Source organism: Brachycentrus maculatus, unplaced genomic scaffold, assembly GCF_059751285.1.
Source record: "Brachycentrus maculatus isolate JH-2025_06_01 unplaced genomic scaffold, ASM5975128v1 h1tg000117l, whole genome shotgun sequence".
In the NCBI taxonomy this organism is placed as follows: Eukaryota; Metazoa; Arthropoda; class Insecta; order Trichoptera; family Brachycentridae; genus Brachycentrus; species Brachycentrus maculatus.
In genome coordinates, this window is record NW_028280870.1 from 1,047,446 (window position 1) to 1,059,946 (window position 12,501).

Genomic DNA, 12,501 nt, shown 5'->3' on the forward strand with positions numbered 1-12,501 from the left:
AATTCGACTAATAAATCGCGAAAATAGGCACCTTAAGTGAATGCTTTTACCTATGACCTAGCAAGCTGGATCAAATATTATATTGTGACCCTTAGATCCAAGTGTAAAAAATGTAGATCAATAAACCAGGTGACTAAAAAAGAATTTATTTCATCATTGCACCTGTCAATTTATATCAGACGGTTAAGTACTTATATTTAAGCAGGGGCGTGCATTCCATATAGGTAGAAAAGCAGTGCCTATCCTAACTTACCCGCGTGAAATATAAAAATGCAACCAGTACCTACCCTACCTTACTAAGTAGTACCTAGCTTACCTTACTACCCACCTCTACTGCCTACCCTTATTAATTCTCTGTGCACGCCACTGATATTTAGCATACTTTTTCAATTCCATCAAATTGATTAAAATTACCAACAGCTGCACTATAATAGTACGTTTCTTATTTGAAAAGAATTATTTTCCATGAGCTGCATTAATCCGAGAGGTATTTGAATTAATCAAAGTGAAAAAATACAATATTTCAGGAAGATAAATATTTATTTTTAAAAAATCCATCGTTCTTAAGAAATATGAATTGAAATATAGAAGTTTATACAAAGAAGTGGGCGAGAAGTCATAAATTTAAATTTAGTCTTGGTTTCTGATTTACTCTATACCAACTACTGCGTTCCTGAAAATCTTAGGGGTCGGGTGGCATACTTAAGTTATACTGTAGTAAATCACTGTCCGAATGGAAAACTACCCTACTTAGTATTTTATGCGTAGATGATTCTTCTTTTATTTTGGCTATAAAATATAATATTGCGAATCAGATTACCTGAAAATGCTTTTACTTCGGGATATTTTGTGTAAATCGTTAATGGTTATGACTTAGGTTTATTACGTGCATTTAAGAAAAGCAAAACGGGGAAAGAGAAACGTTGAAGTTTTTTTTTTAGTAGTTATGAGAACATTTAATAATTTTCGAGTGTGAGAATGACGACCTGAGGGGTTTTAACCAAGTGACATATTCTTCTTCTTCTGCCCTCTATTCACACCCGCCAAAGAGGTGCATAGGTCACCGCATTATTCTTACGTAGTGTAAACTTGATTGTTGATTATATGATGGTGAGGTTATTAGTTCCGCGCTCCAGATTTATTGATAATCTCCCCTTCTAAGGGTATTTTCAAACGAGTTAAGACATTACACATTTCAAAGCACGAGACAAAACCTATTTTAATTTTTTTGAGTATTTTATTCAATTCAAACCCCTTATCCACACCCCAATGGTGCATAGGGCACTGTATCATATAAATACAGTGTTATCTTGATCGTTAACGCATGAAGGAAAGGTGATCAGCCTTCCGCTTCAGGTACCAGTCCAGGGTAATATTGAATAAATATTAGAGTGAAAAATCACTTATATTTATTAGATCCCCCCCTGATAACCAACCGGTGAAATGCAAGCAACGCGTCGATTGATACTCACGTGGGAAAAGGACCGAGTCGACAGTAATTGACAGAAGTGAATTTAAAACGAGGGGCTGGAGCGGAATTTAGATATTAATTTTGGAAGGAAAACGAAATTCCGACGTCAATTTTTTTGACCGCCAAATACGTCAGTATCGTGTTCAATTTGCTTTCCGCATCACGTCAGACTGTGTTTGTGAATTAAAAATACATTTAACGGAGTAATGAAAGGAATGTCCGCAGCGGTACGCCGGACGGCCTGCACATAGAACGGACCCCAGTCCAATACGGAAAGAGAGAGAAATAAAGGACAAGTAGATACATTTAATTTCATGGATAAGGGGTGAGTTGGGTACCCAATTCATTAAAAGCAAATCAAAATAAAACCTATAGACTGATTGGTATTAAATATCAGCGAAACGAAATAATAAACAAGAAGGATGAAAGGTTATATTGATATTTGAAGGGTATACGAATACAGATAATTTGAAGGAATATAGAAACAGGATAAATCACTTGAAAATATTAAGGCTATGAAATAATCCAGGTAACGGAAGGGTACGAATGATATGTAAAAAATTCACGCGGATGAATTTTTTAGGGTATGATATGTAAGTAATTCAATATGTTTTTGTTAATAATGAAAATTAACGCAAATATGTATGTCTTTTTATATCAGATATTGTAATATATCTGCATTATCATTGTAGGAAACATCAACGTTCGCCAAATGATGGTTTTCTGATAGCTCATTTTGCATACACCGTATTTAATATTCATGCACTTGTATTCAGACATCCGCTTCTTGTTGCGACTTATATGCACCGTCTATATTACTTCCACTTCGCATTTTATCCTTACAGAAATTTTCTTGATAATTCCTTAAACACAAACTACTTTTTTTAAAATTATTTGTAGTGATATTTCTTGGTGGAACTGCAGTTTATATAATAAAACAAAAAATAGATCGTTTTTTCCACTTTTATTTTATTTCACCAGTGATCGGGTTTCGTCAAATAAAACATGTTCACTGGTCAATTAAAAGATGAAAAACTATGTAGTTAGTATAATATATACTGTTTCCTATATAGGAAAAACTATATATTATACTAACTACGTTACTACTACGTAACTACTAAAAGCTTGGCGAAGGGATATGTGATGCTAATTTTCCATAAGTCATCAAGGGTCCTACAAAATTCCCGCAAAAAGATTTATGGGGGGTGCAATTACATAAAAAGGAATTGGATTAGTAAGTTGTATCATAATACAAAAAAATATATTTATTTTATCTTTTTTTATAACCAATATGTACAAATATTTCAATTTTATACTTTTTTCGTTGGTCGAAGAGTACATTATATTAAAAAAATAGGTATTCAATTTTAGTAGAGTGGGTTCGAATCCAGACTCAAGAGTCCGCGACACTAACAACTGGACAACAAGCCGACAACTGAATCTTGATTACGTTTTTCATATTTATTTGTAGAATAAAATATAACCGCAAAGAAACATATTTGAATCGATAGCAATAAAGTAATTAGATCTTCGCGATAAGTCGATTAAGTGCTGTCATAAAAATACCTAGGAGACAATCAATCCGATATCGTGGATATGACGAGTAATCGAGTGCTTTCGAATAACTCTAACGATATAAAACATATTGGCGACGAATTCAACGACGAACAAACTGGAAAATAATACGTAAAATAAATTATTGGAAACTACTTTCGATGCATATTAACACCATTAAACGACTTAAATTAAATGTACGTAATTTTATGTAAGATAACAATGATTGTGGATAATTTTAAAGCGTGATTTTCGTAAAATACTATCTATTATAGGGTCATAATAACCTGAAATGGTCCTGAAAAATCATCCTTCTCGATACGTAGTAAAAATATCAGAACACGCGAAAAAGTGTTTTCTGTCGCTTTCTTTATGTAGAAACTTTATCCTCAACTAGATTATAATTAAACGTAGTGAATAGACAAAACCTCGTTAAAAGTGAAAAATCATTAATAAATTATCGACATTTAATATGTATATCATACATGATAAAAATAGTGAAGGACATTGGTAACATAAACCAAAGTAGGAGAAAAAATGCCAAACCCTCTTCTAGTGGAACGGAAGGTCTGCTGATGACAGTCTTCCGTCTGCCTTCTCCTGAGGAGTTTTACGTGGTTTCCTCCCACCAATGAGCGAATGCTGAGAAGTTTCTGATTGACCCATACTAGATTATTCCTCTTGTTCCCAACACAGATTTAAAAAAAATATATTTAATTAGCTACAAGAAGCAAAAATCCACTAAATGATCTATAAATCTTGTACATAATAAGCAAGGTAAATAATAAATGCAATTCCCATCTTAAACAATGTACGAATGTGTAATCCTTCGTTTGGGATTGTAAAAAATAATTCGCACCCTGCCCCCAGTCAAAAACTAGGGGCGCGAATTGTTTGACCAACATATATAACTAAACTATTTTAATTCAGCGCTGAATTGGTCTCCACGGACGTAGAAATACGTAGAAAGATAATAATTTATTTTTAGCCCGCGCTGTGGCGTAGCGTTTCGCTCTTCTTATTGAATTAGCTGGTTATCAAGATATATGGGTGCATTTCCCTATCGCACATCAACGGATGGGCGACTGGCTTGACCTGCGCGGAGATCGAACCGGAGACTCGAACTTGACTAGACAAGGACTGTCTCATTCGAGGGTTTCGCTTCACTATATAACACGAGAATGATTTCAGGGTTACAACTAATAATAATTAAAAACTATTATCTCTGAAGACATTTGTCATTTATAAACCAGTTGTCAAATCGTTTTCAAATTTTCAGGAAATTAACGTTACCAAATATTTTTTTAAACTGAATACAAGTACAGTTAAAATTAAATGCACCGCGTAGTCAAAACGTTAACTTGCGTATGAAATTGATGCCTAGAATTTATTTAGGTACAGATTAAAAAAATATATATACATACTTATATATCATATATTATATATATATATATATATATATATATATATATATATATATATATATATATATATATATATATATATATATATATATATATATATATATGTAATTACCATTTATTCATATAAATTATTAATTCATAATTATCACAGTACTCATAACTCGTTAAAATTTATTTAAAACCAGCGTTTAAAAATGTTTAATAATATTCTATTGGTCTTAAGTAAAATATTTATGCTTTATTACTTTTAAAAATATTTACACATTAATTAATTAAAAATAAATATCCTTATAACATAATTTTTAAAGTTGGAATCTTCCTAGGTTAATTGATAAAATCTCGAAATCCGGAAATTGTATAAGTGTTTTGGGATTGCATTCTCTAGTCATAATAATATGAATGCAGTTATTAAAATAATGAATAAAATATTTTTTTGCAGTGAAAAAATATGCCTCAACAATATGCTGGTAGGATAGGCTACCACATTGAGGTGAAAATTTATAGGTTGATGAAGTAAATTATTGGAAGGAGGTGATATTAGAAGTATTAGAATGAAAAGTTCTTTTTAAAATGTAGAATGAAATGGAGTATTAGAAAAATTTGGGATAAAAAATTTTACCCGAAGGAAGTATTCAGGGTTTATTACTGTAGGATTTCATTGCATTAAAGAATATTGCTTTGCTTTCAAGTAACGGAAGAAGTTTCATATTGTTATTACAACAAACAAGACAGAAAAATGGAATAGGGCCATTCATTTGCCCAAAGAGGTATTTGCTCGTGAAAAATGCATTCAGAGTTTTTATGCAGTTTGTGCACTTTGGGGTAGGCAAAGGTAAATATAATGATAACTATCCAACAATCAATCATGCTCAAAGTGATTACAGCTCAAGTATCAGATCACGCGTCAGTCCAATTCACCGAAGCTATAGATAAGTTACATCAAATACTAACGGATATTATTCTATAGAATTGACTAGAAACATATTAAAGGATGTGATTAATATGTTTTTAGTATTGCACTGAAAATGGTGTTTATCAGATAAGGAAAATGTTTCATTCTTCGGAGAGCTTCTGGATAAAAGTATAATTAGATTCGAGTGTTTTGTTAAGATTTCATCGGTGTATTGAAATTTGTAACAATGTTTCGCTTTACATTATAAAATATGTTTTCATTATACACTACAAATTGTTATTATCTACAAAATATAGTTTTTACTTGAAATCAATGGCATATAATCACACATGTTAATGACTAGCTGTATTACATACTCAAAATGATTATTTTATTTATCCCGTAGTTATTTATCTATACTATATTTTTACATTTGCGGATACTACGTATTTACTAAGCGTAGAGTAAAATAAAAATAGTAAAAACTCACCTCTCATTTTCTTCGGTGTTTTGTGTGGGAGCATCCTCTTTTCCGTCGTTGATCTCCCCGAGCTGCGCGCCGTCGGAGGCCGGCGTGCCCCCGCCGCTGTCGTTGCCCGCCGCCTCTCCCGCCGAGAGGCCCACCGAACTGTTCACCAAACTGTTGACCACGTGAGACACTACCGCATTCACTGGGCTGCCAAAGTTCTGCGTTTCCACAGCGTTTGGAGCCGAGCCCGGGTTGGGCGCGTAGTTCATGTTGGAACTCACCGGCAACGACACCACCGGAGAGTTCGTGCCCGACATTATCGGCTGCGAGGCTGCCGCCGTGCTGCAAATGTTCTGCTGCGAGATGTGGATGTCCATGCTGTTCACGTTCTGCATGCCCATGGGGGCCGTCATGCTGGGCTGAGACATGACCGGCATGACGCTCTGCGGCATGGAGCCCACCCCGCCTTGAGAGTTGAAGCCCCCGATGGGAATGCCCACCTGCGGATGCATGCTGGGCTGCGACTGCACCGCGCTCGCGGGGACCGAGTGCACCGACGCGCCTTGCATGCTCCCCGGGTGGCTCTGCTGCATGGACATGGGGATGTTCTGGCCGTGCTGAATCACGTTCTGCTGGTTGGGAGGCACCATGTTCTGCATCATGGGCTGCGTGGGCTGCTGAACCACGTTGGAAACCTGAGGCATCTGCTGGTTGATCTGCTGGTTTTGCTGAACGGGCACGCTTTGCATGTTGGACATGCCGGTCTGGCTCATGACCGAGCCCTGGTTGGGCACGGAGGGCTGGCCGCTCATGCCCTGCTGCGGCGGCATCACGTGGGACAGGGGCAGCTGGTTCTGCTGCGAGATGTGGCCGGACTGCCCCTGGCCGGGGGAGGAGGTGACCTGCTGGGTGAGCATGCCCTGCTGCCCCGCCATGTGCTGGCTCATAGGTATCTGCTGGCTCACATTGGGAGTCTGCATGTAGATGGGGTCCGACACCGGTATTTGCATACTGGATTGGTTACTGTCCATAGACATGGGAATGTTTTGGGGAGCTTGGGACATCATCTGAATAGTGTTTTGAGACATGCTCTGCGGAGCCTGGTTGATGGGATGCATGGAAGAATTCTGAGTGGTTAGGCCTTGGAGGTTCGCGGGCAGCGTGGATCCCTGCGGTTGCGAGCTCATGTTTTGCAAATTACTGGGTAACGTAGCACCTTGTTGGGAATTCACTATATTGGCCATGACTTCCTGAGTCAGGCTCTGACCTTGTTGAGTTAACTGAGATTGCTGTTGATAATATTGCGGCACATTATGCTGAGACTGGACGAGCGGTTGGGACACTTGCGTCTGCTGCGTCATGTGCTGGGGCTGGGAAGGGATCTGCTGCTGCATCATGTTCTGGGGGTTCCCCGCCTGAGCCACCCCCTGAGTATTGTAATTGTGTTGAACGGCCGTCATGTTCTGCTGTTGTAACTGGGGATGCATAGAATGCTGCTGTTGGACTTGTCCCCCTTGATTATTCACCTGTCCCTGCTGGGAAGTCATTTGATGCATCTGGGACTGATTGTGCATCTGAGCCATCCCTTGACCTTGACTATTCATTTGAGGCATCTGTTGCATCTGCTGCATATGAGTTTGAATTTGGTGAGATTGCTGAGTCTGCATGTTGTGCATTTGCGTTTGATTTTGCAAATGCTGCAGCTGGGGTTGTTGGTTCGCTAGAGGTTGCTGATTCTGCATATGATGCGTCTGCTGAGACATGTTCTGAATGGGAGCTTGTTGCGGGTGCATCTGGTGAAGAGGTTGATTGGTGACTTGTTGATTGGTCATTTGTTGCAACTGGATTTGTTGTATTTGGTTTTGTTGACCGGGCATTTGTTGAATCTGCCCTTGATTCTGCAACTGCTGCATCTGGGGCATCTGTTGCATTTGCTGAATGTTGGGCATTTGCGAAGCGTTGTGACTCATATGCTGTCCTTGCATTTGGATTTGAGCTTGTTGGTTTTGGATTTGTTGCATCTGTTGCGGGGGCAACTGTTGATGCATTTGCATTTGTTGCATTTGGGGTAACCCCTGAGATTGCGCAATAACTTGCTGCAGCTGGTGCGAAGGGAAGCTCTGCGGCATCTGCTGCACGGGCTGCGGCTGCGCGGGCGCGCTGTGCCCGCTGGGCGGCGGAGGGTTGAGCGCGATGTGCGACATGCTCTGCGCTTGCTGCTGGCTCACTTGGTTCCCCTGCATGCCCTGCGATTGGTTAATCTGTTGCGGAATCTCGATGGGCGGAGATTGTACCGACACGTTGGCGGATTGATTCTGAGGAATATTTTGTTGCATCATATTAATAGGTTGAGTGAGAGATTGGCCGGGAGAAGCGACGGGAAACGAGTGCGGGATATTGGGATCGTGCTGATGAGTATTTGGTAATTGAAGATCTTTCGCCGGAGGTTTGTTAACACTGGGATCCGTCGCGGACACCGTTTCGTCGTGTTGGCCGTCGTTTAGCACTACACCACTATCGGGGACGTTCACGATGGTAGACGTCTCCGTCTGACAGTCCACATTGTTATTGACTATGACGGGGGCACTGGGCTGCGTGGTGGTGTGGTCCAGGTAGTCCATGCACATCCAGCGGCCTCTCCGGAAGGGCTCGGTGCTCTCGATCTTCACAACCTTGAACCTCTCGTTGCGGACGTGTTCCTGTATCTCCTTCATCCCCTCGGCGGGCTTGGGGTTCCCGATGATGTTGTAGATGCTGCCGGTGCCCGAGTTGGTCACGCTGACGTGCATGTCGCCCACGTCCGTGTTGTTGAGGGTCGGCACTCCGGCTACGTGGGGGTTGTTGCCATCCTGGCCTACGATCGCGAGCCCGTACTGGGAACTTGTCGGTATCACTGGCGCACAACCTAACGAAGCGCTAGAAGCGTTGTAAAACACGTCATCTTTAGAGAATGTATCTTCCGAAAAACTGGGTGTTTCGTTTTCCAAGTCCGTTATTCTAGAGATGTCATCGGTATGAGATTCGTCTAAATCGTCCGCGGAGTCCTCTCCTGCGTCCGTACTCACACGCGAACCGACTGTCACACTGGTGATTTGAAATGACGATATTTTCCTAGCGTTATGTGACGCGGACTGTAGACTGGTGGGATGGCTGTTACCTTTCTCCGTATCGTTCAGACGAAGAGATTCACTAGTAGTGCGATGCATAACATTATTATATTTGTTTTTTTCACTAGTTTTATGTGACTTTTGACTTAGATTGTCAGCCATGTTGAGCTGTCCAAATCGAATGAAACTACATAAGAAAAAATCGCAGCAAGTAAGGTTAAATTCATTTATCCAACGTTACGATATAATACACATTAACTTAAAGTATCCATTGTGCACATAAAGCTTCACACAGAAAAATATTCCACTAAGTATGCTTTAAAATCGTTCGTAAACACACACAGTCAAGAACATCTTTCGGAAAGAGGCAACATGGCGGCCATTTCTGCGCAATGTATTGTGGGTGACAATTTGCCGAGCTGACGAATTCACAATATGCGGCCAGTATCGCATTTAGTTTATCGCTCGTGTCAACAGATGGCAGTAAACCGTCAAATAAACACTTGTTTGTATGAAAAGCCTGGAAAAACAAATGAAAATGCACCAAAGTAAGTACTTTATGAAAAAAACTCATTCTACTTTATACAATGAAACTTAAATTATTGGTTAATTTATTATTAGATTAAAACCAATATTTTTAGCTTTTCCACTTTTTTATTTGACCAGCGACCGGGTTTCGTCGTTACCGACATCATCAGACTGGTTTTAATCTAATAATAAATTAAAAATGCAATTCCATCACGAAGTGTCAGTGGATAATATAAATCTATTAAATTATTGGTTACTTATAGTTTAATAAAATTTAATTCAACTGAAAATCAGTAAAACACTTTTATCTCCTTTGAATGCTGAATATAGACATCGTATTGAGAAATATTTGAATTTTTTAATAAAGGTAGGTACCTTGTGGTATTGGACATTCTACGTTTTATTGTTGTACTTCTCTGTTGTACCTTTGACGTCTAAAGATTTACCTTTACACCCCTCTATTACAGGCAATGAAATAGTTTTAAAGTCATATGATTACCATTTCACATAGCACGAGAAAATGGAAATACACCGTAAAGAGTAGGCTTGTATTTCCCCTGAGTTTCATCTGTTTTACATTATTTTTTTCCTGGAAAGTAGACTCTTTTATTTCACATTGTGGTGCATAGATTTATATGATGGTGCATAGAGCACTGCATCATATAAATGCAGTGTTATCTTGATTGTTAACACATGAAGGAAAGGTGATTAGCCCTTCGCTTCAGGTACCAGTCCAGGGTAATATTGAATAAATGTCAAAGTGAAAAAATCACTTATTTTTATTTTAACCCTCCCGGGACGTCCAGTACGGTAGCCGAGCGTGCTGGCCATTACACTACGGAAGCGAACAGGAAATAGAGTAGGTATGATTCAAAATAAGAATAGCAGAAAGGGCTAGAGCACCCGGAGTTACACACCCATACTTGTAATAGCTTGTGTAAGCAAGCACCACAGCTGTGATGTTGTTTCTGATCGGAAATATATATTTAAAAAAAAGATTAGATAACCTGTTACATTTAAATGAGTATGTCAAGAAGACTAGAGACGAAGGTAAGAAAAAAATATTTGCAAATTGCCTACAGAAAACTGCAACGCCGCACTAATTTATAAGATTCCTTAAAAATAAAACCAGCTAATTTTAAATTTAAAAATAGTTGTATTAAAAAAATCTTAATTTCTGAATGGTACATGAAATGACTAAATAAATGGAGATTAAAAGTACTTGGAGTTCATATCTCGTATCCTCAAAACTTTTAATGTTTTCTTCGGTCTTGCCTTCTACAGGGCAAAATGGCTAGTATTTTCAGGTACATTCAGTATCCAAACTACGAACTTCTTACTCTGCCATAATAGGAGTCCTAGGGCTTTATATCCCGAGGGGACTGGGGACTAAGTTAACACGTTGACTGCAAACTGTGAGATAACACTTAGATTGCGTTCTTTGCTAGGACGCCGACTACAAGTTATCTCGTACCGTGTTTACTTGCCATATTCGTGCAGTTACAATTAAATTCCTAGTATATCAGTGCTAATAAGGATAGATGGCTCCTGGGAAGAGAACAAAAAAATCAATACTGACTTACATGAACAGAAAATTTATCAATAAATGAACAGAAAATATAAGTATGCACTATAATTGGAGTTTTTCATAATAAAATATGATTAAATGAAATTGGCATTTTAGACCTGAATTCTAAAAATTGCCGTGGCAGTCAACTTGTTAATAGAATTCGCATCGAACAAGGACGGCGCTGCTTCCTACTTCACAGATGGGGGCTAGCGCCATCTCCTGTATACAACTGTGGGGTGGAGAACCAGACTGTCCGGCAAATAGTGGAGGAGTGCCCCACTTGAAGATACCCTCTTAGCCTTAAAGACCTTCACAAAGCCAGGAGGGGTCAAGTGGATGGAGAGTCTGGATCTGCGTCTGTAATGTAGCTCAACAGCCTAGAGAACTCTTTACTCCAATTGGCATACGAAAATTAAGTAAATAATTTGACGTAGGAAATTATGCAGACCAATAAGATACCATTAAAAATTTACAGAGTATAAACAAGTTTGTCTGTATAACTTTTTGAAATTTTGACTTCAATCATTAGTTATTATGTATTATATGCAATATATCATTCTTCTTCTTCTACAACCCCTTATCAACACCCCAATAGTACACAGGGCACTGCATCATATAAACACAGTGTTATCTTGACCGTTATCACAAGAAAGAATCAGTCCAGGGTAATATTGAATAAATATTATCACCAATATTTATTTGACCCACCCTGGAAATTGAACCCAGGACCTCCAGAATGGTAGCCGAGCGTGCTGACTATAACACTATAGAGGCGGATATATCATTAGTTATTATATTATTACATGCAAGGGTGAGATAAGCATTATCTATAAAATTAAGAAAGGTGTGTTGAGATAGTTTGGACATGTAGAACGTATGAGTGAGAAAAGAACGGTTAAAGAAATTTAGGAGGCAAATGAAGTTGGAAAAAGGAGCAGAGGAAGACCGAGTAAAACTTGGCACAATCAGGTATGTCAAATACTTGAAAGTGGAAGAGGCGAAGAATGTTTGCAAAAACAGGGTAGTATGGCGTTCTATTCTCTCTGCCTACGAGGTGAGATGTTTTGTTGGTTAGTTTATGTATTAAGTTTTTTTTAATATAAAATTATCAATATGACTTTTTACATGTATGTTACTTCAAGAAACCTGTACGGATCACTTTCACACTATAGTTTTATTCTTCGAGATGTACATACAATTTTATCTACACATTTTTGTTGTTGTTATAGTTGTGAAGAATAAAATAGCCAGTATTCGATAATTCATTTGTCGTGAGCGCAAGCAGCGCCGTTATCGTACCATGCAAAACGCAATCGGAATTGATTCTAGCACTACCGCTCGACGCTTAAAGAGGTGTAGTGCGGCAACACGTTTGTCGTTCCAAGCAGGGCAGTAGCGTATATAATAATGAAACTTATACTATTTTACACCATGTCGACCAGCGTTTGATTGTTGTGAAAAAAAATGAGGTTAGAAGAAGTCAAAA

At 38.6% G+C, this 12,501-nt stretch overlaps 1 protein-coding gene across 2 annotated transcripts in view; it reads right to left on the minus strand.

Annotated features, from left to right (window-relative positions):
• LOC148309788 (uncharacterized) overlaps positions 1-9,389 on the minus strand; it is a 175,365-nt gene extending 165,976 nt beyond the window's left edge. The window contains exon 1 of one of the 2 annotated variants that reach the window (XM_088259502.1): positions 5,832-9,389. In XM_088259502.1, coding sequence (XP_088115628.1) covers positions 5,832-9,079 — 3,248 coding nt within the window. In that variant the 5' untranslated portion in view covers positions 9,080-9,389. The remainder of the gene's footprint in view (positions 1-5,831) is intronic. The other variant, XM_088259501.1, reaches the window with a different exon arrangement.
• Between the last annotated feature and the right edge of the window lie 3,112 nt (positions 9,390-12,501).